The sequence below is a fragment of the Suricata suricatta genome, chromosome 9 (assembly GCF_006229205.1).
Source record: "Suricata suricatta isolate VVHF042 chromosome 9, meerkat_22Aug2017_6uvM2_HiC, whole genome shotgun sequence".
Taxonomy (NCBI): Eukaryota; Metazoa; Chordata; class Mammalia; order Carnivora; family Herpestidae; genus Suricata; species Suricata suricatta.
In genome coordinates this window covers 115,052,385-115,076,302 of record NC_043708.1, presented here as the reverse complement: position 1 = coordinate 115,076,302, position 23,918 = coordinate 115,052,385, and the positions used below count along the sequence as shown (strand labels likewise).

At 36.6% G+C, this 23,918-nt stretch overlaps 1 protein-coding gene across 1 annotated transcript in view; it reads left to right on the top strand.

Annotated features, from left to right (window-relative positions):
• The window catches only part of GABRG3 (gamma-aminobutyric acid type A receptor gamma3 subunit), a 666,709-nt gene that overhangs the window by 342,574 nt on the left and 300,217 nt on the right, over positions 1-23,918 (top strand). The window contains exons 4-5 of the mRNA XM_029952275.1: positions 12,639-12,859; positions 14,567-14,649. Coding sequence (XP_029808135.1) covers positions 12,639-12,859; positions 14,567-14,649 — 304 coding nt within the window. The remainder of the gene's footprint in view (positions 1-12,638; positions 12,860-14,566; positions 14,650-23,918) is intronic.

Here is a 23,918-nt window from a genome sequence, read left to right as displayed (position 1 = left end):
GATTGGGAAAGAACACCAAAATTGGAAGCCACCACATATGTGCAGTGTAAACACCACAAATGATCAAGGAATTTACCATTTTTTTTCTTCCAGGATCTCCTGGCCTGAATTCAACACAAGTTGAAATCTGGAAGTGAGAACTATTTTGCTGACAATGAGAATTTCATTTGGAAAATAACTCTTAATTCATAGAAATTTAAAAAATCTCCCATTTCCTCCCCCATTTCTTGAATTCTTTCACTCCTGAATCCCCATATGAATAAAGCATATTTCGTATAGTACAAATATACAATGGAAAATAGAAAAGTTTGAAAACATCATTTAAAATAAGTCCAAACTTGAAAAGTTCCTGGGTAACTCAATTAGTTAAGCACCTGACTTTTGATTTCAACTCAGATCATGATGACCATTTGCGGGTTTGAGCCCTGCATCTGGCTCTGCACTGACAGCATGGAGCCTGCTTCAGATTCTCTCTGTCCCTCACTCTCTGATCGTTCTCTGCTCATGCCCTCACTCTCTCTTTAAAGCTAAATAAGCATTAAAAAAATAAAGAATAATAAAATTAGTCCAAAATTTAAACACTCAGATATAAAAGTAACAAAATATGTACAGGTGTCAATTTATAGAAAGCTAAAAATCCTAATTAAAAAAAAAAAAAAACCAAAGAGGACATAAAGAAATGAAGAGTCATATTGCATTTACTCTTTTGGTCAACATATAAATTCTCCACAAATTGATACATAGTTTTAATGTAAAACCATTCCAAATGCCAGACAGAATTTTGTAGATATGGACAAGTGATTACACAATGTATTTGGAAAGGCAGAGGACCTGGGTTATCCAAAACAACTCTGAAAAAGTATGATAAAGTTTTAGCAGAAGATAATTTTGGATAATGATAGAACTTTCTGTGCCCTTATTATGTGATAGTTACACAAATATCTAAATTTATTTAAAATTTATGGAACCGTGTATCTACAGGAAGAGTTCCTGTATGATAATAGAGAAATAAAACATAATATCAAATATCTAAGGAAATCTTAACAAAAGATGCATATTACCCTTAGCTAACTATAAACCATATTGAGATGTTAAAAGACCTAAGTAAAGGTCAGTGTATTCTATGTTCATGGATTTGGAAGACTCTATTGAAAATAGGACAATTATCCACTAATCTGAAGAGCCAATGCAATCCTTATCAAAATCCCAGTGTTCTTTGTTTTTGTGAAAATTTACAAGCCGATTCTAAAATGTATCATATGCACATAACCAGAAATGGTCAGCATTACCTTTTTTAAAAACATAGTTGACAACACAATGTTACATTACTTTCAGGTGTACAACTTAGTGGTTTGACAGGTTTTTACATTATGTTATGTTCACCACAAGTGTAATTAACATCTGTCCCAATACATTGCTATTACAATATCATTGGCTATATTCCTTATACTGTGACTTTTATTCCTGTGACTTATTCATTCCCTATTAGGAAGCCTGTATCTTTCCCTCCCTTTCACCTATTTTGCTCAACTCACCACCTGTATATTGTTGAATAAAAAGAATAAATCTGAAAGACTTGCTCTACTGGATATCAGTATTTATTAGAAAGCTATAATGGTTAAGTTAGTGGTATCTGTGTAAAGGTCCACTAATGGGTCAGTGGAACAGAATCAAGACTCTGGAAAAAAGGCCTGGGCATATGTAGACACTAGGTTTGTGACAAGATTAGTATTGCCAAGCAGCGAGAAAAGCACAGCCCTTTCATCAGTAGTTTTGGGATGACTGTATGGCCATATGAGAAGAAAGGAAAACTTAACAATTATCTCACACAAAAACCAATTATGATGGATGACAGACTAAAATACAAGAGACAAGACAATAAAATTTGTGGACATAAGTAAATGAAGATATTCCTATTAGTGTTATAGTTCCAGGTAATTGGCAAATTGGAACCTGAATGCTAAACATTCTCACCAAAATCATATTTTCTCTTCTTATGGTGACATAAGAATCATATTAAATTTATGCACATAAATCCTCTTATCCTATGAAATGCTGTGTGTTAAAACAATTTTGACCATATTTAGAAAACACATTATAAAAATGTTGACACTTTTCATATGATTAAAATGGTCTTAGATCTACACTATGATTTATTTTTATTTTTATTTTTATTTTTTTTTTCTTTTCTAGTTTATTGTCAAGTTGGTTTCCATATAACACCCAGTGCTCATCCCAGCAAGTGCCCTCCTCCATGACCATTACCCCCTTCCCATTTTCCCTCCCCCATCAGCCCTCAGTTTTTTCTCAGTATTCAAGATTTCTCATGGTTTACATCCCTCCCTCTCGCCAATTGTTTTTACCCTTCCCCTCCCCATGGTCCTCTGTTAGGTTTCTCCTGTTAGACCTATGAGTGCAAACATATGGTATCTGACCTTCTCTGCCTGACTTATTTCGCTTAGCATGACACCCTCGAAGTCCATCCACCTTGCTACAAATGGCCATATTTCATTCTTTCTCATTGCCATGTAATACTCCATTGTATAGATAAACCACATCTTGATCCATTCATCAGGTGATGGACATTTAGGCTCTTTCCATGATTTGGCTATTGTAGAAAGTGCTGCTGTGAACATTGTGGTACATGTGCCACTATGCATCAGCACTTCTGTATCCCTTGGGTAAATACCCAGCAGTGCTATTGCTGGGTCATAGGGGAGCTCTACTGATAGTTTTTTGAGGAACCTCCACACTATTTTCCAGAGCTGCTGTACCAGTTTACATTCCCACCAACAGTGTAGGAGGGTGCCCATTTCTCCACATCTTCACAAGCATCTATAGTCTCTTGATTCGTTCATTTTAGCCACTCTGACTGGTGTGAGGTGGTATCTCAGTGTGGTTCTTATTTGTATTTCCTTGATGGTGAGTGACGCTGAGCATCGTTTCATGTGTCTATACTCTTGAATACTGAAAACAAACAGGGTTGCTGGGGGAGGGGGAATGGGGAAGGGGGATGATGGGCATGGAGGAGGGCACTTGTGCAGAAGAGCACTGGGTGTTATATGGAAACCAACTTGACAATAAACTATAAATTAAAAAATTCCCCTTTTGAGGATGAAAATCACACAACTATGAGAATAGTAATGCACATTGCTTGTATTATCTGTAAAAGAACAAAATAAAGTTTTTAAACCATTTTTGAAGTTTCAAAGATTATAAAAAAGTTCCTGATAGTATCTATCTTATCTTGATGGTAAGTATCATTAAGCAGTGATAAATGGAAATTATTTCTATGACATTCTCTCTTTAGTTTGGATGTGCAAATGCCATTGTATCCTCTGTAGTTAGATGTCTGTGTTTTTATTTCAGTGAAGATATGCTTGTGATTTTTTACTTGTGACTGGTTCTCACTGCTCTGCTTTCCCTGTAATATCAACTGCTTTAACCATGAATTTGACTACAATGGACTCCAATCCCTTTGTGAAGGCATAACAAATAATAATTTTTAGATGGTGAAGAACTATATTCATTTTCAAGTGAAAATAATGAGGTATTTGCAGTTTCTAGAGAAATTCCAAACAATTTCCCTAAATACAAATGAAATACTCTTAAACACCAATATAACAACCCCAAAATGATATCTGAGAACTATACTGGTTATGAATTAAAATTTTGTTCCACACCGCAAAGAACACATGCTATGATGTAAAGAATAGAGAGATAATAATTAAAGGATAATAAAGAATACTATTTAAATTGGGCCCAACTTTTTATAGGCTTAGTAGATTTGACAATGTAAAGGTCACACACCATGAAAGGCTAAACTTTCCAGGAAAGGGAGTGGGACTGAAAACCATAATGCCAAAAATGTAACATCGGATGTTTGAGCCTAATACTTAGCTTGTTGTGTAACAAACTATCCTAAAATCTACTGAGTTTTTATTTTTCATTATTCTTGGATTGGCTTGGCAACTTGTCTGATCTAGGATGGCTAGTCAAGGATGGCTTTACTCACCTCTCTCGGTGTTGTCTTGATTTGAGCTGGAGCCATGAATGTATATGGGCAGTTCTCATTTCCAGCAGATGGGCCTATCTCATTCATTTGGTAATGGTTTTAGGATTCCCAAGACCAGCAAGATGGGCTAGCCCCAGCACTCAAGATTTTCCAAGTTTCTGCTGCTGTTATATTTCCTATTAAGTCACATGGCCAAGGCCATGGACAAAGTAAAAGGAATTCTTATGTTTGTTTTCACAAATAACATAATATAACATACAGTTTCACCCAGAACCACCTACCTCTTAAAAGTTTTGCCGATGTGCACATAAAGATTCAATATAGCAGATTTTCCACTTAGTTGTAAATATTGATAAAAATGTTTGTGAACTGTTATAGAGAATATTGAGATGATAAAAGTTTGGGTAGCAAGGGTAGGTGCATTTTCAAGTGGAAAACCTGAAAGTGGCAGAAACTGTGTTTAAGAACAAATGTTATGAACACCTTTGGATAACTTTGTGTTTTCCTTATGACACTTTGAACTAACATTTTGCCCATAAGTGACATATTTGAGCAGGCTTTAATTGGCATGGGTCTATGATTATCATTTTATAAAGAAAACTTCCAGTGAGTTCATTTACTAACATATGATCCATCAGTACCAGGTGATGCTCTGATCCAAGGAAGAGAGTCTCTGTTTCCTGGGAGTATATGTCTCTTGCAAACCTAGTATCCAAGCCCCTGTCATTTATTAACCAATTTGACCATCTTTTATGGTAAAGAAAAGTAGAGAAGTGTTGGGAAGTAATTTTATAACTTTTAAACATTGCAGATTGATATCATTAAGAAGCATATTTTTTCTTCTGTTTTGTCAAAATGCTCCACATCCTGCAGTAACTCATTGCCTATTTAGGAATCATTAAGCTCTCCAATTATTAAAACTAATTATGAATATAGGCTCTCCACAAGCATGATGATTCAAACTGGGGGATTATGCACATTTATCACGTGTTGCATTTATTAGTGTTAATTTCACAGCTATTTGTGAATTATATAAAATGTTTATTTGAAAGGATGATTTTTTTCTTCTTCAGGAAGGAAAAATGATTAGTGAGATTGTAAAGAAGTTTATGAGAGACATAAAAATATTTACCTGTGGGTGGTAAGTGTTTCTTCAACATTTAGTCAAATGTAGACACAATAAAACATCCATGTCATACACCATGAATACCATCCACAATATACCCTCTTGAGTTGGAGTTTGTGGCAGGGCTTCAAAATAGAGTATCGCCCCAAATCCCTCCAACCCCAGAGCATAATGGTGTGTTCTTTTCCCTTACAGGAAGGTAATATTGGAGGTGGAGACAGAAATCCATGACTGATTCTGTAAGCTGGAGCCTCACAGATGGTTTCTGAATACAGTGGTCCCCCACTTATCTCTGGTTTTGCTTTCTGTGGTTTCATTAATCCTCAGTCAACCTCAGTCCTGAAGCCAATGACCCTTTTTCTGATCTATTGTTAGGACAGTAGTAACCTAACATTACATCACAATGCCTATGTCATTCACATCATCACATAAGCAGTTTAACATCTCACATTATCACAAGAAGGATGACTACAGTACAATATGATATTGAGAGAGAAAGTACATTTGTATAATTTTTTTACAACATATTTGTTATAAATGTCCTGTTTTTATCATTTATAATTAACCTCTTACTATGCCTAATTTATAAATTAAACTTTATCATATGTATGCACATATAGGAATAAACATAGTATATTTAATGGTTCAGAATTATCTGTGGTGTCAGGCATCCAGTGGGGGGTCTTGGAACATATTCCCTAAGGATGATGGGGGATGGCTTCTACGTCATGTAGAATTAAAACATATAAAATTTCCTTTCAGTGGCAGGAATTAGAATTTGTGTAGAAGTCATTTTATCTCATCTTTTTGTTTTTTGTATTTTTTTTTTGCAGAAGTTAAGATAGAAATGAGTGAAATGGAAAATTACTTCCAACAGAAAAAGGTTAATGTAGGCAGGAATAAGGAAACATAAACTGTTACAATTGGAAGGGCCCTTACATTCAATCCATATCAACTACCCCATTTTACAGTTGAGAAAACTGAAGCCAACTAAGGTAAACAATCTCATGTGTTTGTAAACAGAGTAAACAGGGATGGAACTTCAGCACTAGGCTTCTTTTTAAGTGTCCTGGTGGTTTCTGCTTCTATCAACCAGATTTTAGTGGCCTCCAGGGAAGCAGATTTTAATTGTGTAGTTCAGAACAATTAGTACTTAGCTGTGGGGAGTGGCAAAGATTCAGCTGCTTGGCCATTTGCTAGCTGGATATGTCACTCCCTGAGGGGAGTTGCAAAAATGGGCAGGGGAGCGCCACTCCCTGTCAGAGGAGAAGCCAGAAGAACAAAGACCAATTGCCTACAGGCAGGGTAGCTTCAGCCCCTCAGGCGCTGTGCTAAAACACTTTAGTCTGGTTCCTCTTTTACTCCAGTCTTAATCCCCTAACCCTGTTTCCTAGCAACCAACCTAGGTCAGCTGCCTTGTTTTCCCGCCTTGAAACCTTTATAAGATACGGTGTTTTCTCAATAAAAAAGAGGCTTGATTGGATACCGTGTGCTGTCTTCACTCTCTGCGTCTCCCTCCTGCCCTGTTTTCTCTCCCTCCCTCAGGAAAAGAACCCGCGACGATTCTCCGCCCTGCCAGTCGGGGCGGACTGAGACAGGTACCGCCGAATGCCAGGGAGGAGCCCACCGGGACCTGGCTTCAGCCAAGACACTTAGCATCTGTGTGACTTAATGAAAATTACTTAATTTCTTAAGCCTCAGTTTAACTCCTGGGATGAAGGGTTATTGTAGTCTCTGTCTCAATAATCAAAGACTGGAAGGTACAGAGCATTTGCACCTCATATCTTGCTGTATGATGTACCGATTTCAAGTCAGCATTTTAAAATGTTTTATTGTGATGTATATAACCTGTGCATTAATGGGAATGGGAAGCAGAGATGATAGGAGAGGAAGGGCTTTTGCAGGACTCTCTTTGTTTTGCCATTTTTACACAATAAACACAGGCACTTAGAATTCTGGAGCCCAAAATTCAAACTAATTTTGACAGATGGGGACAAATTCTTCAAGTTTTCTGAGTTTTAATATCCTTGATATCATATAGAATTTTAAAAATCTGGATAATGTTAAGTTCTTTGTAAAATATAGTTGAGACTTTATAGAGAGTATTCTTTTTTAATTTACATTTTAGTTAGTGAATATAGAATGCAATCTTGGTTTTAAAAGTAAAATTCAGTGATTCTTTACTTACATACAACACCCAGTGCTCATCACAAGTTCCCTTCTTAATACCTATCACCCATCCAACCCACCTCCCACCGACCTCCCTCCATCAACCTCAGTTTGTTCTCTATCATTAAGAGCCTCTTGGGGTTTGTTTCCCTTTCTTCTCTTTCCCTCCTTACCCTATGTTCATCTGTTATGTTTGTTTGTTTCTTAAATCCCACATATAAGTGATATTATATATCTTTCCCTTTCTCTGACTGACTTATTTCACTAAGCATAATACATTCTAGCCCTATCCATGGCGTTCCAAATGACAAGATTTCATTCTTGTTTATTGTCCAGCAGCATTCCATTGTATACATACACCACATATTCTTTTTTAAAGTTTATTTGTTTATTTTGAGAAAGAGAAAAAGTGCATGACCAGAGGAGGGGCAGAGAAAGAGGGAGAGAGAGAGAATCCTAAGTAGGCTCCATACTGCCAGTACAGAGCCCAACATGGGGCTTGATTCCATGTACTGTGAAATCATGAGCTAAGCCAAAATCAAGAGTTGGACTCTTAATGGACTGAGCCACCCAGGTGCCCCAATATACCACATCTTCTTTATCCATTCATGAGTTGATGAATATCTGAGGTCTTTCCATAGTCTGGCTACTGTTGATAATGCTGCTATAAACAGTGGGGTTCATATACCCCTTCAAATCTGTATTTTTGTTTCCTTTAGGTAAATAACTAGTAGTGTAATTGTTGGGTTGTAGGGTAGTTCTATTTTTAACTTTTTGACAAACCTCCATACTGTTTTCTGGAGTAGATTCACCAGTTTGCAGTCCCACCAAGAGTGCAAGAGGGTTCCCATTCTCCACATCTTCACCAACACCTGTTTCTTGTGTTATTAATTTTAGCCATTCTTACAGGTGTGAGGTGATATCTCATCATGATTTTAATTTGCACTTCTCTGATGATAGTGATGCTGAGCATCTTCTCTTGCGTCTATTAGCCATCTGGATGTCTTCTTTGTAAAAGTGTCTGTCTATTCATGTCTTCTGCCCAGTTGTTTGTTTTTTGGATGTTGAATTTGATAAGGTCTTTATAGATTTTAGATATTGCCCTAACCCTTTGTCAGATATGTTGTTTGCAAATACCTTCCTCCATTATTTGTTATCACTGATCACATAGGTAAGCCTTGGCCCTGCTTGGAAAAACATTTTCATCCTTTTCTTCTCGTTCTCTTATCTGATAAACCAATGTTAAAGGAAAGAAGACAGTAACATGTACAAGTATCTGTATGGGCCACAGTGGCTATTCTTATATGCTGAATTTTATTTAAAGTATTAAGTGTGTTTCTGAGCAAATATAGCCTATTACATAATAAGCAATCATTGTTAGGCTAAAATCCTGATATCAAAGAATTAAGGTGCCTGCTCACCTCATCCAATCTATTCTGTCTGGCATAATCATTGCTGTCTCATCAGGCATGCTTTTGAACTTGCTTGGGTCTTTTGTCCCACTTATTTGTGTGTCTCACTCCTGCCCCTCTCTGAGGTCTTGGTTCTAAGTTAACTTCTTAATAAGGAAGGCAGCACTTTCTCCCTTTGCTCCACTCTGTGTTCCACCTTTTCCAGGGTACCAGTCAGTACAGACTGGGGATTTCTCCTCTTACAAACTTCTCTTGGTAATTTTGCACCCATGATATGCGCCCAGCATGAATCAGCAGGAGCTGTGCTCTACAGTCTCTCATAGCCTGAAAAGGAGGTGTGCTCTTCAAGTGCGCCTCAGAAATGGCACACCCCACTCTACTCACATTGCACTTTATTATATATAAGGTGCTCAGATACAGCCCTAACAGGGGGAGGGGGTGCAATTCTACTCCGTGCCTACAGGGAGGGCTGCTGCAGTATTTTGTGAAGAGCACCAGTGACCACCATGATCTGTATCTAGCTGCCAAATATTGTCTATCTCTACCACATCAAAGAAGATACATTCCACCCTTCTTCAAATGAGGTAACCAAAAAGGTCCACCCAGGCCCAGCCCTATGGTCAAGGTTATGTGTATCTGTGCTGACATTCACATCAGTTCTGTACATGGTTTTCCTTGGTACATTGACTTCTAAACTAAAAAGAAAAGCTATTTGACCTACTCCAGCATACCTGGTATATCTACAACAATGAAGAATAGCCAGGATAATCACAATCAATCAAGTGGTTCACAGCAATTTTGAGACCCTACTTGGCAGATCCTGAGTTGGCTCTGTTTCCTGGAAGAAACACATCTTCTTTGATTAAGCTTTAATTCTGCTCCTAGGGTAGGGCTCCAAAGGGCTTTTCTCCCTGGCTCTTGACTCCATTGTCTGAGAGTTTATTCTTTTTCCACTAGATCCTTTAGCTATGGGATAATGAGCATTGGAAAATAAGGTCTGATCAGCTTTGCCAAGCTATAATCAGCCCAAAATTACATCTCAGTTTCAAATAGCCACAGATGTCTCTCCCTGACTTGATGGTCCTTTGGCAGTAGAACTCTCTTAAAATCTAGCCAGCTTCTTACCTATTAGGAGAGTTTCACATTGTGCATAGCCACATTCACAGACCTTTTGTAAACACAATTCTAAGATCCACTATGTGCCTTTGCTTTGCATGCCACTTCCTCTCACACTCTTCTGCTTTCAAATGGACTCTTAGTCTTTCTCTTAAAGACTAAGACAGTTACCTTGGCCAAATCAGCCTTCAGTGTAAGAGTCATACCTTAGTCTCATATCCTGAAACCTTACTTGTACAATTAAAGATTTTATATGGTGACAAGCAGTGGGTCTGATTATTTTGCAAAGCTGAGTTTCCATAAGCTTTTACTCTCAAAGCAATTCTTGATATTCTGATTTACTGATGGGAATGAGAAGTATTTGATTCTTCTAACCCTGCAAGAACCAGTCTTTGCTTTATCTTTCTTTTCTCTTTCATAACTGCTTTCAGACAGGCCAATTATCTTCTGAGATGACTTCTTTCTTATGTTAACTTACCAAGCACAGTCAATAGCAGCCAACACATTCTAATTAATGTTCCTTTTCCAACCTCTGCCCAAAGAGCAGCTATGCATTCATTATATGTGCTCTGCCTTATTAGAGGTGTTAACTTCGTCAAGCATTTCACCCATGCATGACAGGAGCCACCTTGTTTCCAGTCCTAAGCCTGTTATAGTTTGTTTCAGCATTTTTTGTTAATAAACCAATTTTCTTTTTTCTCTATTTTTTAGAGATATAATTGACGTTTAACATTAGTTTTAAGTATACAAATGCTTTGATATATGTATATGCTGCAAAATGATCACCACAATAAGATTAGTTAACATCCATCACCCACGTAGTTAGATATATTTTTTCCTGTGATGAGAACTTTTAAGATCTACCCTTAGCGACTTTCTAGTATGAAGCACAGTATTGTCCCATGCCTTACATTACACCCCCAGGACTTATTCATCCTATGACAGGAAGTTTGTGCCTTTTGATCCCCTTCATCTCTTCTCCTACCTCCAACTTCCCACTCCTGGAATTCACCAATCTGTTCTCTGCATCTATGACTTCAGTTTTTTGTTTTGTTTTTGTTTACACACATAAGTGAGATCATATGATATTTATCTGTTTTTGTCTGACTTATTTTATTTATTGCAGCACTGATTGAAATCCATTTTTAAATTAGTATATGATAGGAAATAACACACATACATGTGTGTGCACACAGAGACATACACAAACTTTCTCTTAGTTTCTCTCTCTCTTTTTCTCCCCCCCTCCCTGCCCCCCGCCATGCAGTTCTGAGTTTAGAGTCTCTCAGTGAGAAACATGTGCACAGTTCTGGATGATGATAAAGAAGCAGAGGCCATTATTCCCCAGAAGCATGTTTAGGCAGACACCAGGACAGAGGGAAGGAATTACAATGGGACCCTCTGGATGCTGAGATTCCACTCAGCGCTGAAAGCTTTCACAGCAACCTGCCTTCACCTGCTGCTTCCATGGCATTTGCTCTCTTAGCCCCTCAAACATTGAAGAAAGATTCAGATTCTCTGTACATAATTCTTCCGATATTGAACACTTGGATACCTTTTGCTTTTCTAGCTGACATATTAACTAATATAATGACCTCATTTTTCTGATTGGTATATTTGACCATCAAGCATGCTGGAGTTTTTTTACTTTAACTATATGTTTAATCTCCTGACTAGAATATAAGCTTCATGAGGACAAGGAGTTTTCTTCTACACACAGGGCTGGTACATTAGTAGTTTGCCTAGCATACTAGGTACAGCAAAGAGATGATGAGTAGGTAGATTAATTAATAAAAAGCAGAATCTGGTCAGTTCAATTACCTATATCAGAAAGATTCTTTAACTGGAAACTCGGTTGAAAGGATAAATGTGTGATTTGTTGAGAATTACTGAACCTGCACTCTGTATGAGTAATTCATTTATAATATCTAATATGTAAAGGAAACCAAAGGTATAAAAATCCCAAACAGTCTGCCTCTAGATCCTCCCTACTCTGGGTTTGATTGCTAATAATCCTTTAAACTTTGATTAGGGAAGGGCCTCTGAGCTAGTCCAGTCTCAGGACATTTCTTTAGGTCTCATGATGAAATTAGTCTCATTCCACAATTGATGGTCACAGCAGACACTTTGTGCTGAAAATATCAAATGGTTTCCAATTATAGAGGTCACCCGAGCCTCACCACCCTTCCGATGAATCAGCATTATTCTTGAGTGTCTATCACCTTTATAATTCTTTTTTGTTGCTTGTTTCCTACTTTTCTTTTTGATTTGAGTTATGTTGTTTGAGAAGGCTTTTAAGTGAAAATGATAATTATTATATAAGCTACTACTTGATGAATCTATGCCAGACACTAAAGGTTTTTCCTTTAATCATTTACTTTCTTCTTTATAGCTCATTTAGCAAGTGAGCATTCTACCCATTTTGCAGATTAGAATGAGGCTTAAATAGGTTGTGTTACCTGTCAAAACTTGAACTTGAGAATGCAGGGCGATCTGCACCTGTGCTCTGATTTATAGTCTACTACCTCTTGGCCCCTTATCACATTTTATGTGTTTATTATAGTTTACGATTTACAGAACATTTTTTACACATTAGTCACATTATTGACTAATAATCCTGGTTACCATTTGTCAAAATGTGTGCCATGTTGAGCCAGGCCCTATACTAAGCACTTACAGAAAAGAACATGGGGGTTAAGGGTGTAAACATGAAGGAAAAATAAACTCTAGACAAAGGAAATGAAGCATTCAGAAAATTCAGTAATAGAACTGCTTTGCCTCTCCTTTTGCTCTGTTTTAGGAATACCAAATTGATATATTTTTTGCTCAGACCTGGACAGACAGTCGCCTTCGATTCAATAGTACAATGAAAATACTCACTCTGAATAGCAACATGGTGGGATTAATATGGATTCCAGATACAATCTTCCGCAATTCTAAAACTGCAGAGGCTCACTGGATCACCACCCCCAATCAGCTCCTCAGAATTTGGAATGATGGGAAAATCCTCTATACTTTAAGGTGAGATGTTGCTGGATTTTTGATATCTGATGGGCTGATATTGGAGTCCCTAATTATATCATCATAGACATGGGATGCTATTTTCATATTGCTGAGTCCTATCACTTCTCATGTTTGACATGTTATTTAATTCTTAAAAAAAGTTCATCCCAATACCACTTTATGTGAAAATAAAGGCATACAAATAATTTGCAATGGATATAAACTCATCACTTTATCAGAATCCATTTCTGTTGGAAACAGACTATGGAAATTATCTTTAATGTATTTAACTCAATGGGTCAACTCAGCTAGGAAAATAAGGATATCTTGGTGTACTAATTAACAAATGTAATCATAACCAAATTCAAGACCAGGGGGGAAAAAAGAGCACAATTCATCCCCCAATGCATCCCTAATGGAAGTGACAGCTAGTGTAATAAGTCTTCCTAAGGGGTATGCAGTCCTCACAAAACCTGGCAATGTAAGAGAAACTGCATTTCAGAGAAGTGAACTGACTTGTCTGCCTGAAGTCATCACTGGTAACTAGTGTTATCAGAGCCTCTATCTCTCAGAAGTCTTTCCATTAGGGTGGTCCAAGCTAACTTCCGTTCAGGGATCAGGACAGTACCCTCCAGACACTGTTGTCCCCACTGCCTGTCACCTCTCAGAAGCACTGGACATGCTCATGTTCTTCTAACAGACTTTTTTCACTACCTTGCAGCCCCATGGCTCCTCTCTGTGTCTCCTGCTCCTACTCTTGTGGTGCCCTTCCTCATTCTGCTTCTTCTGTCTCAGGACTTCCTCATCAGTTCACTCACTTTCCCCTTTCCTGCTGGCTTAACTCATTCATTCCCAGATCTATGCTGAGGTTTCCTGCATGCCTACTTCCAAGCCAGAATTTCCCTTCTGGACTCAAGATGCTTGGAACTACCTGACCGTGTTATGTCTCCTCCTGAAGGTCTAAAAGGCATTGCAAATTCAGCATGTCTCAACATAAGGCGAATTCTCTAATTCTTCTGACATGTGTCTACTTGGCTCAGTGAAGCCCCCCACCAGCCACTGGGCACTTCTCTCTCACCCCCACATTCAGTGTATGAGCTCCTAATTGCAGGTAAGTTGTGGCCAGAGGTATAACAGGTATTTCCTCATCAATCTTAAAGGAATGTGATTGAGACTCTGAAATGAAGACAGGCCTCAGGAAACCAGAATAGGGACATGGCCATTCCTGGGATTCTTTATAGAAACTCTGATCCCAGAGTTATCTGCTCTGGAAGGATGCAATGCCACCCACCACCTAGTAAAATGAAGGAGTTGTCCAAAAGTGGAATCGCTTCTACGAGTGTATTAATTTGTCGTTATATCTATTTAGAAAAATACATCAGTTTCCAAATGGAAGAAGCTATTAATTCAGTCAAATGGATTGAAGGCAAAAAATGTATAAAATAATAGTTGTTTGTATTTGTCTCCTCTCTGATTTGGCTTATATTTCTAGATGTGTTTTGGAATCTTAGTAACTGAAATTCTCTCTGCTACCAATAGTTAAAAAAAATAAAACCCACAAAGACCACTAAATGATATCCCTGAATGGATGGTACCATTGCCAAGAATTAAATGCACTGTTCTCCTTCCACACTTGTGATAAAGTGGCGACTCCCTGGTCTTGACCTGGGACTTTTCTGGGTTGCTTCTGGCCAACTTCAAGAGTGACCCTTGGTTCTCCCACAGGCTCACCATAAATGCAGAGTGCCAGCTACAGCTGCACAACTTCCCCATGGATGAGCATTCCTGCCCACTGATTTTCTCCAGCTGTGAGTACTAACTTGGGGTATAAATGCTTTGTAAAGGAATGTCTAGCTTCTGTTGATTTTTGTTGTATTTTTAAAATTTTTAATGTTTTTTATTTATTTTTGAGAGACAGAGAGAGACAGTGTGAGCAGGGAAGGGTCAGAGAGAGAGGGACGTACAGAATCTGAAGCAGGCTCCAGGCTCTGAGCTAGCTGTCAGCACAAGGCCTGATGCTGGGCTCAAACCCACACACTGTGAGATCATGACTTGAGCTGAAGTAGGATGCTTAACCAACTGAGCCGCCAGACACCCCTAGCTTCTGTTGATTTTTGACAGATAGTCATGTTATCAGCATCATAGCATCACTGTGGACCCAGAAGAAGTAGATAATGGTTTTGGTATTAGACATTTGGAAGTATATAAAATTCATTTGTAATACTTTGGGGTTTACTATCATCTTCAAGCAAGGTGTTTTCTACTCTAAATAGAACAATTAAAAATTCATTTGAATACCTTTATATTTGTCTCATTGAACTATTGTAGGATGTGATTTTTCAGTATTTTATCTTCTAATATTTACTAACAAGTAATCTTTCACAGATTCTTAATGACAATATATAATGCATACAAAGATAGATATAAAAAGAAATATCAAACTTATGTGTTTATTTATAAAGTAAGTTCTTAAGTAATAGTTAATATGGATCTGTAGAATTTAAGAGAGTTCAATTTAAATGAAGTGATCACAAGTAGTTAAGTATTATCATAAGAATTTAATTAACTTTATTGGCTTTCTATAAAATTACAGACAGTGCTTGACAAACAAATGTGATGAAATCTCAGGCAGAAGGTTTTGTGTGTTTCTTCACTGGACATTATAATGAAATGATGAAAGTGAAATAAGAGATGAATACATTTTACAGTTTATTTTAGATCCAGAAACAGACAAGATAGAAAACAAAACTTCACTGATCTCCTAGGTTGGGTTAAAAAATTATTATTATTTTTTAACTTTTTAAACGTTTATTTTTTGAGTGAGAGAGAGAGAGAGAGAGAGAGCAAACAGAGGAGGCACAGAAAGAGGGAGACACAACATCTGAAGCAGGCTCCAGGTTCTGAGCTGTCAGCAGAGCCTACTTGAGATTCTCTCTCTCTCTCTCTCTCTCTCTCTCTCTCTCTCAAAATAAATAAACTTAAAAAATTATGGAACCATTCAAAAAGTTTAGTTTTTCATGAGTCAGTTTGGTATATATGGATATAATTTTCTTAGTGTCTTGTCAACTTCATTGTTTATTAGTGTTTTCAGTCAACCCAATTTAGCTATGTAGATCCTTCCAATACCCTGGTGTGCTATTCATTCATCTATTTACTTTATAGCTTCAATGGTTGTTTCTTATTATTAGACATTCTAATTTATTTTCTTTTTTCTAATTTTTTATGAAATTTGATAGCATCTTATTTCTTCACTAAAATTTTAATGTCATCCTCCATTTATTTAAATTTTCAAATTTTTCTGGTATCTTTGTGAGAGCAATTTGCAGAATCTGTTGTTTTGTTTTACTCCATTACATGATAATTCTATTTCCTTTTTTATTTCTTTTCTATTCAGTTTGAAATTTGTTCATTTGAGTTCATGTTTCTTGGAATTTTTTCTGCAGTATTTCTTAGAGACTTACATTTAAAACAGGTTTTTTTCTAAAGAAGTTTTGTTCTGGCTCTGCCTGGTTGTCTCTATTACTTTAAAGTTTAAGCATGGGGGGCACCTGGGTGGCTCAGTTGGTTAAGTTTCTGACTTCAGCTCAGGTCATGATCTCATGGTTTGTGAGTTTGAGCCCCATGTCAGGCTCTGTACTGTGAGCTTGGCGCCTGAAGCCCACTTCAGATTCTGTGTGTGTCTCTCTCTGCCCCTTCCCTGCTCATCTTCTCTCTCTCTCTCTCTTTCTCTCTCTCTCATAAATAAACATTACAAAAATAAAATATATATATATATATATATGAAAAGTTTAAGCTTGGAGTTCTGGGCCACACAGATGATGTGAATTCTAGATATAAGTCTGATTTCAGGTTGTGTTTTTACATTCTTAGGAGCGACTTTTTTTGCTTTTCTGTTATTCCCATAGCCAAATATGGACAAGGGATCTCCTCTTAGGGAAAACTTCTCCTGAGTCTACAAGCTGAGGTTTTCCTTCTTCCCTGTGGAAGCAGCTCAAATGTCCACTGAAAGATGCATAGATAAGCCAAAAAAAAAAAAAACATACATACAAGGGGATATTATTCAGACATAAAAAATATGGGATTTCTGTCATATGCTCTGTCATATGCTGCAACAAGGATGAAATTTGAGAAAATGATGCTAAATGAAATAACACAATCACCAAAAGACACATACTGTACTACTTCAGTTATTTGAGGTATCAGAGCAGTCACAATCAAAGAACATAATGCCAAAAGTTGGTCACCAGGGCCTGGGGGTAGAGGGAATGAGGAGTTACTGTTGAATGGGTATAGAGGTTTTTTTTTTTTTTGTAAGATAAAAAGAATTTTGGAAATGGATAGTGGTGATAGTTACACAACAATATTAATGTACTTAATATCACTGAACTGTACACTTAACACTTGATGTACATAACATTTGATGTACATAAGTACATTTTACCACAACAAAAACATTGAACAAAATGTATAATAACTAGAATAAAACATTCATTAGAGGGCTCAGTAGCAGATTTGAGCATAAAGAAGGAAGAATCAGCATACTTAAATGTAGATTCATTGTATTTTTTTAATGTTTATTAATCTATTCTGAGAGACACAGAGAGAGTGTGTCTGTTTCATATGTAAACAAGGGAGGGGCAGAGAGAGAGGAAGGGAGATTTTCCCAAGCAGGTTTCATGCTGTCAGTGCAAAACCCAATGCAGGGCTTAATCTCAGGAACTGTGAGGTCATGACCTTAGCCAACACAAAGAGTTAGATGCTCACTTGACTGAGCCACCCAGGCGCCCCTAGATTCATGTTCATTATAGAGTCCAAAGAACAGAAATACAAAGGAATTAAGAAATGTGAACAGAGACTCAGACTTGTGGAATATAATTAAGCTTACCAACATGTGCATAAGCAGAATCCCAGAAAAAGAACAGGAGAAAGCAGAAAAACTATTTGAAGAAATAATAACCAATGACTTCCCAAATTTGATGAAATATGTGAATTTACACATCCAAGACCTCAATGAATTTCAAATAATATAAATTACACTTAGGCATATTATAAGCAAATTTCAAAAGACAAAAACAAAGAGAAAGCAGCTCATAATGGATAATTAGTCCTCAATAAGATTAACAGCTGATTTTTCATCAGAAATCATGGGGCACGAAGGTAGGAGGGTGACATTATTTAAAATCTGGAGGAAACACCATCATCCAAAAATTCTATGTACAGTAAATATACCCTTTAAAACTTAAAAAAGACATTTCCAAGTGAAATAGAATAAAGAATTTAATGCTAACAGACAAACCTATCTTACAAGAAGTACTAAAGGTCGTCCTTCAAACTGAAATAAATGAAAATAAGGGGGTAGAAGTGGAGCTATATAAGAGTAAATTTTTTTACATTCTATTAAAATTAATTTGATATTAATCCATAGTAGATTGTTTTAAGACATTAATTATAATAAGATAATCACTAAAAATAACAAAAATTAAAAGAAATGACACAGATATTAAATTTGTACACTAGAAGATATCTATTTAACACAAAAATAAAGCAGTGAAGAAATAGGAACAAAAATGACATGACATAGATAAGAAATAGTAAAATGACAGACATAAATTCTATCATATCAGTAACTACACTGACTGTAAAAGGAGTAAACACTGCAAATGAAAGTCAGTGATTGGGTTAAAGGATAAAAGATCATCATCATACTATTTACTGTCAATATGATACACAAGTTAGATTCAAAGACAAATAATTTGAAAGTGGAAAGATGAAATAAGATACATTACATAAATAATGACCAAAAGATAATCTGATTGGTTATATTAATACAAGAAAAAGAAACATTGAGGAAAATTGTTATTAGAAACAAAGAACATTTTATGATGATAAAATGTGTTAACACATCAAGAAATTCACAACAATAATAAACATACATACATCTACTAACAAAGCATTAAAATACATAAAGCAAAAGTTGACAAATTTGAGGGTAAAAAGACAATTCAGCAATAATAGTTAGATACTTTAATACCACACTTTCAAAAATGGATAGAAAAACTATTTAAAAAGTTCTAACAGGGAAACAGAAGACTTGAACAATAAATACTTCAAAGCAACTAGATCCAGTAGATATCTATAGAACACTCCACTGAACAACAACAGAATACACATTTTCTTAGGTGCATATAAGACATTCTTCAAGATAAGCCATATGTTAGGTAATGAAACAAGTCAATAAATTTAAAAGGATTGAATTAAGATTGCAAGATACAAGATCAATATATAAACAACATTGTATTTCTATAAACTAGAAATGAAAAAACTGAAAATCAGAGTAAGAAAACATTTACAAAATTATCAAAAAGAATACAATACTTAAGAATGAATTTAACAAAATAAGTGCATGATAGTATGTTGGAAACTACAAAAATGCCATTGAAAGAAATGAAAGAAAATCTAAACAAATTGAAAGGCATTCTACGTTCATGAACGGGGACTTCATATTGTTAAGGTGATAATGCTTTCCAAAATAATCTATAGATTCAGTGCAATACTTATCAAAACTTCAGCAGTTCTTTTTCCATTAAATTGACAAGCTGATTCTAAAATTTATGGGGAAATTCAAGAACTCCAGAATATCCAAAACAATCTTGAAAGATTTAGAGAGCTTACACATATAATTTTAAAACTTACTACTAAGCTACAATAACCAAGACAGTGTGGTACTGCTATAAAGATAGATATACAGATATACTCCAATGCACCTCAACTGATGAACAGATAAAAAAAATTTTATATACTCATACAACAGAATATTATTTCACATTAAGTAGATTGGAACATGAAGCAAATCTTCCATGTAGAAGAATCCCAAATAATTTAGGTAGACAGTCCACCCTCATGAAGATGAAACATTAACTTCTCATCCCTTAAGTCAAGGATGAGCATAGTGCCTTCCTTCGAAAGAGTTTATTATGGAAAGGGATAAAAAGAGTTATTTAATAGCAAGGAAAACTGACAAAAACTATTTCAGCCAGAGGATTAAGGTCAACATCAACAGCTAAAAGTCATATTGATATTATTTCCCTTGACATGTGATGATAATGGCAATTGACTCTTGTGGTCTCCCTTCTAAAAACTGATAACCCACATATAATCATAAGGAAAATATCAGACAAAATCATAATTCTGGTAAATTCTACAGAAACCTGACTAGTATTCCTTTGTCTTTGTCATTGAGAGCAAGGAATATCTGTGAACCATCATATCTAATGCAGTACCTTGGATGGCATCCTAGGATAGAGATAATAGAGACAATAATAATACAGGAAACTGGGTTTGGTTTTTTGGAAACTCCCTGTAGTATCTTTGTAATTTTTCTATAAATTTAAGTTGATTATGAATTAAAAATCTTATTTTAAAAAGATAGAGATATGAATAATAATATTGATCTGATATTTTAGATCCAATTCATATATAAGATTGATCCAAGCTGCTGTTGAATGAATATTTTAAGGTCTGGAGTAAAATAATAAGGTGGAAAATGTCAGATTAAGATCCCATGCCTCTTCCTTCACTTCAGGGAAATAAATTTTGAATTATTATGTGGAAATTTCTGGAGACCCAGGACCAGAAGATCTAACTTAGAGATCTCAGTGCTAAACAGTCTTGTGCAGTGATTCTTACATATTTTGGGTTCACATACCACATTTAGAATCTGGACAAATCTCTGATCCTTTATTTACATACCTAGATAACTTTGGTATTTTGCATCTGTCAGGGGCATAATTTACAGTCCAGAGTTCAAAAACTCCTCATCTAGACCACCTTGCTTATATTGTAGATAAGGAAACAGAAATAGATGCTATCACTATCCTAAGCTAAGGGGAGCTGCACAAGTTAAGGATGAGCACAAGTTAGTTAACATACAGTGTAGTATTGGTTTCAGGAGTAGAACCCAGCGATTCTCCACTTACATATAATACCCAGTGCTCATCCCAACAAGCTCCCTCCTTAATGCCCATCACCCATTTAGCCCATTCCCCCACTCACCTTCCCTCCAGCAACCATCAGTTTGTTCTCTGTATTTTAGAGTCTTATGGTTTACCTTCCTCTCTGTTATCTTATTTTTCCCTCCCTTGCTCTATGTTCATCTGTTTTATTTCTTAAATTCCACATATGAGTGAAATCATATGGTGTTTGTCTTTCTCTGACTTATTTTGCTTAACATAATATACTCTACTTACATCTACATTATTAGAAATGGCAGTATTTCATTCCTTTTGATCAGTGAATAACATTCCATTGTGTGGGTGTACACCCCATATTATTTATTCAACAAAACCTAGAGGCAACTGATGGGGTGGGAGCAGATATTTGCAAATGACATATCAGATAAAGGGTTAGAATCCAAAATCTGTAAAGCACTTATCAAACTCATACCACAAAAATAAATTATCCATTGAAGAAATGGGCAGAAGTCATGAATAGGCAATTTTCCAAAGAAGACTAACAGACATATGAAACTAACTAACATATGGCTAACAGACATATGAAAAGATGCTCAACATCACTCGTCATAAGGCAAATACAAATCAAAACCACATTGAGATATTACTTCATGCCTGTCAGGATGGCTAAAGTGAACAAATCAGGAAACAATAGATGTTGGTGATGATGCAGAGAAAGGGTAACTCTTTTGCACTGTTGACAAGAATGCAAACTGGTGCAGCCACTCTGGAAAACAGTATGAAAGTTGATCAACGAATTAAAAATAGAACTACCTCTGGGGCGCCTGGGTGGCTCGTCGGCTAAGCCTCCAACTTCGGCTCAGGTCAGATCTCACATTCATGGGTTCGAGCCCCGCGTCAGGCTCTGTGCTGACAGCTAGCTCAGAGCCTGGAGCCTGCTTCCGGTTCTGTGTCTCCTTCTCTCTCTGCCCCTCCCCCTCTCATGCTCTGTCTCTCCCTGTATCAAAAATAAATAAAAACATTAAAAAAATTAAAAAAAAATAGAACTATCTCTGACTCAGCAATTACACTAGTAGGTATTTATCCAAAGGGTACAAAAATGCTAATAGAATTTTAATTGCATGTTCCAAACTAAAATGTGTTTATACTACAGTTTTGAGTTATATTATGTCATGATAGTTCACCAGCAGAGCAACATGTATGAAAAGAGTAAAATATACTTAATGTAAGTAGACTAGAGTATCTAAAGTGGATCATAATCATCATGACAATGGGGTAATCCTACATATTCCTCTATGGTTACTTTAGGAGGAGGAATGTTTGCAGCACTATCTGAGCCCCTCATTTAGGAGAGCTATGTGCTTGGTGACAATGGCATTTGTCACTTGTGCTTAATTTTTTTCAATTTCATGGGAAGTTTCTGTGAAGGAAGGAAAATACACGAAACTTCCTTTGCCAGGAATTTGATTATCATCTACTCAATAATAGTAACTCACATGTACCAAAATGACTTCAAGCCCACTGTTCCATTTCCCGTGAACTCCTGACTACAGATATGCTCTGCTTTCTTCTAATTTTGAGATCATATCCCTCTTCCTATATCTGTTCTAATATCCAAAACCATTATTCTATCATATTGAGAGATATTGCTTTCTATTCCTGATCTATGAATTACTTGTAAATTGTTCTAATGAAGATAAATTAAAAATATGTATTAGGAGCAACAAAAATAGTTATCTTTGATCATTCTTTAGTATTATTTTCTTCATTGTACTCTGTCAGAAATATTTGTTTCTACTTTAATTAGTACTCCCACTAACTCCAAGAAACTTGTATTCTATACATGTGCTAAAGTTTTACTCTTAGCCCTTCTTAGCTCTGCAACACACTATTCTATACCATGGTGTAGGGGTTGCAAATACAGTGTGTCGGGGGGGAAGCCACATTGAGAGTTTCAATGAATGACTCTTGTTCCATATATATTTTCCCCCTCATAAGTATAGAAGAAACATGACTACATGCTTGACTAGTAAACATCAGGTAATATTTAATTTAAGTCTCCAGCATACAAGTCATGGTAGAGATTGTGGCAAACTACATAAAGTGTCTGTGAGACAGCCACTTTTCAATGCTGGCCAAATGTTACTTGGATGGAACACAGGAAGGGCTTCCAAGATATTTTTATTTTTCAAGCAGGAGATTTGACTTTGCTTTTTTTAAATAGTTTATTGTCAAATTGGTTTCCATATAACACACAGTGCTCTTCCCCACAAGTGCCCTCCTCTATTACCATGACTCTTTCCCCCCTCCCCCTCCTCCTTCAACCCTCGATTCGTTTTCAATAGTCTCTCAGGTTTTGCATCCCTCTCTCTCCCCAACTCTCTTTCCTCTTCCCCTCCCCATGGTCCTCCATTAGGTTTCTCCTGTTCTCCTGTTAGACCTATGAGTGCAAACATATGGTATCTGTCCTTCTCCGCCTGACTTATTTTGTTTAGCATGACACCCTTGAGGTCTATCTACTTTGACTCAAATGTCCAGATTTCATTCTTTGTCATTGCCATGTAATACTCCATTGTGTGTGTGTGTGTGTGTGTGTGTGTGTGTGTGTGTGTGTGTGTGTATACCACATCTTCTTGATCCATTCATCAGGTGATGGACATTTAGGCTCTTTCCATGATTTGGCTATTGTAGAAAGTGCTGCTATGAACATTGGGGTACATGCGCCCCTATGCACCAGCAATTCTGTATCCCTTGGGTAAATCCCTAGCAGTGCTATTGCTGGGTCATAGGGGAGTTCTATGGATAGTTTTTTGAGGAATCTGCACACTGTTTTCCAGAGTGGCTGCACCAGTGTACATTCCCACCAACAGTGTAGGAGGGTGCCTGTCTCTCCACACCATCGCCAGCATCTATATTCTCTTGATTTGTTAATTTTAACCACTCTGACTGGCGTGAGGTGGTATCTCAGTGTGGTTTTGATTTGCGTTTCCCTGATGATGAGTGATGAGCATTGTTTCATGTGCCTGTAGGCCATCTGGATGTCCTCTTTGGAGAAGTGTCTGTTTATGTCTTCTGCCCATTTCTTCACTGGGTTATTTGTTTTGTGG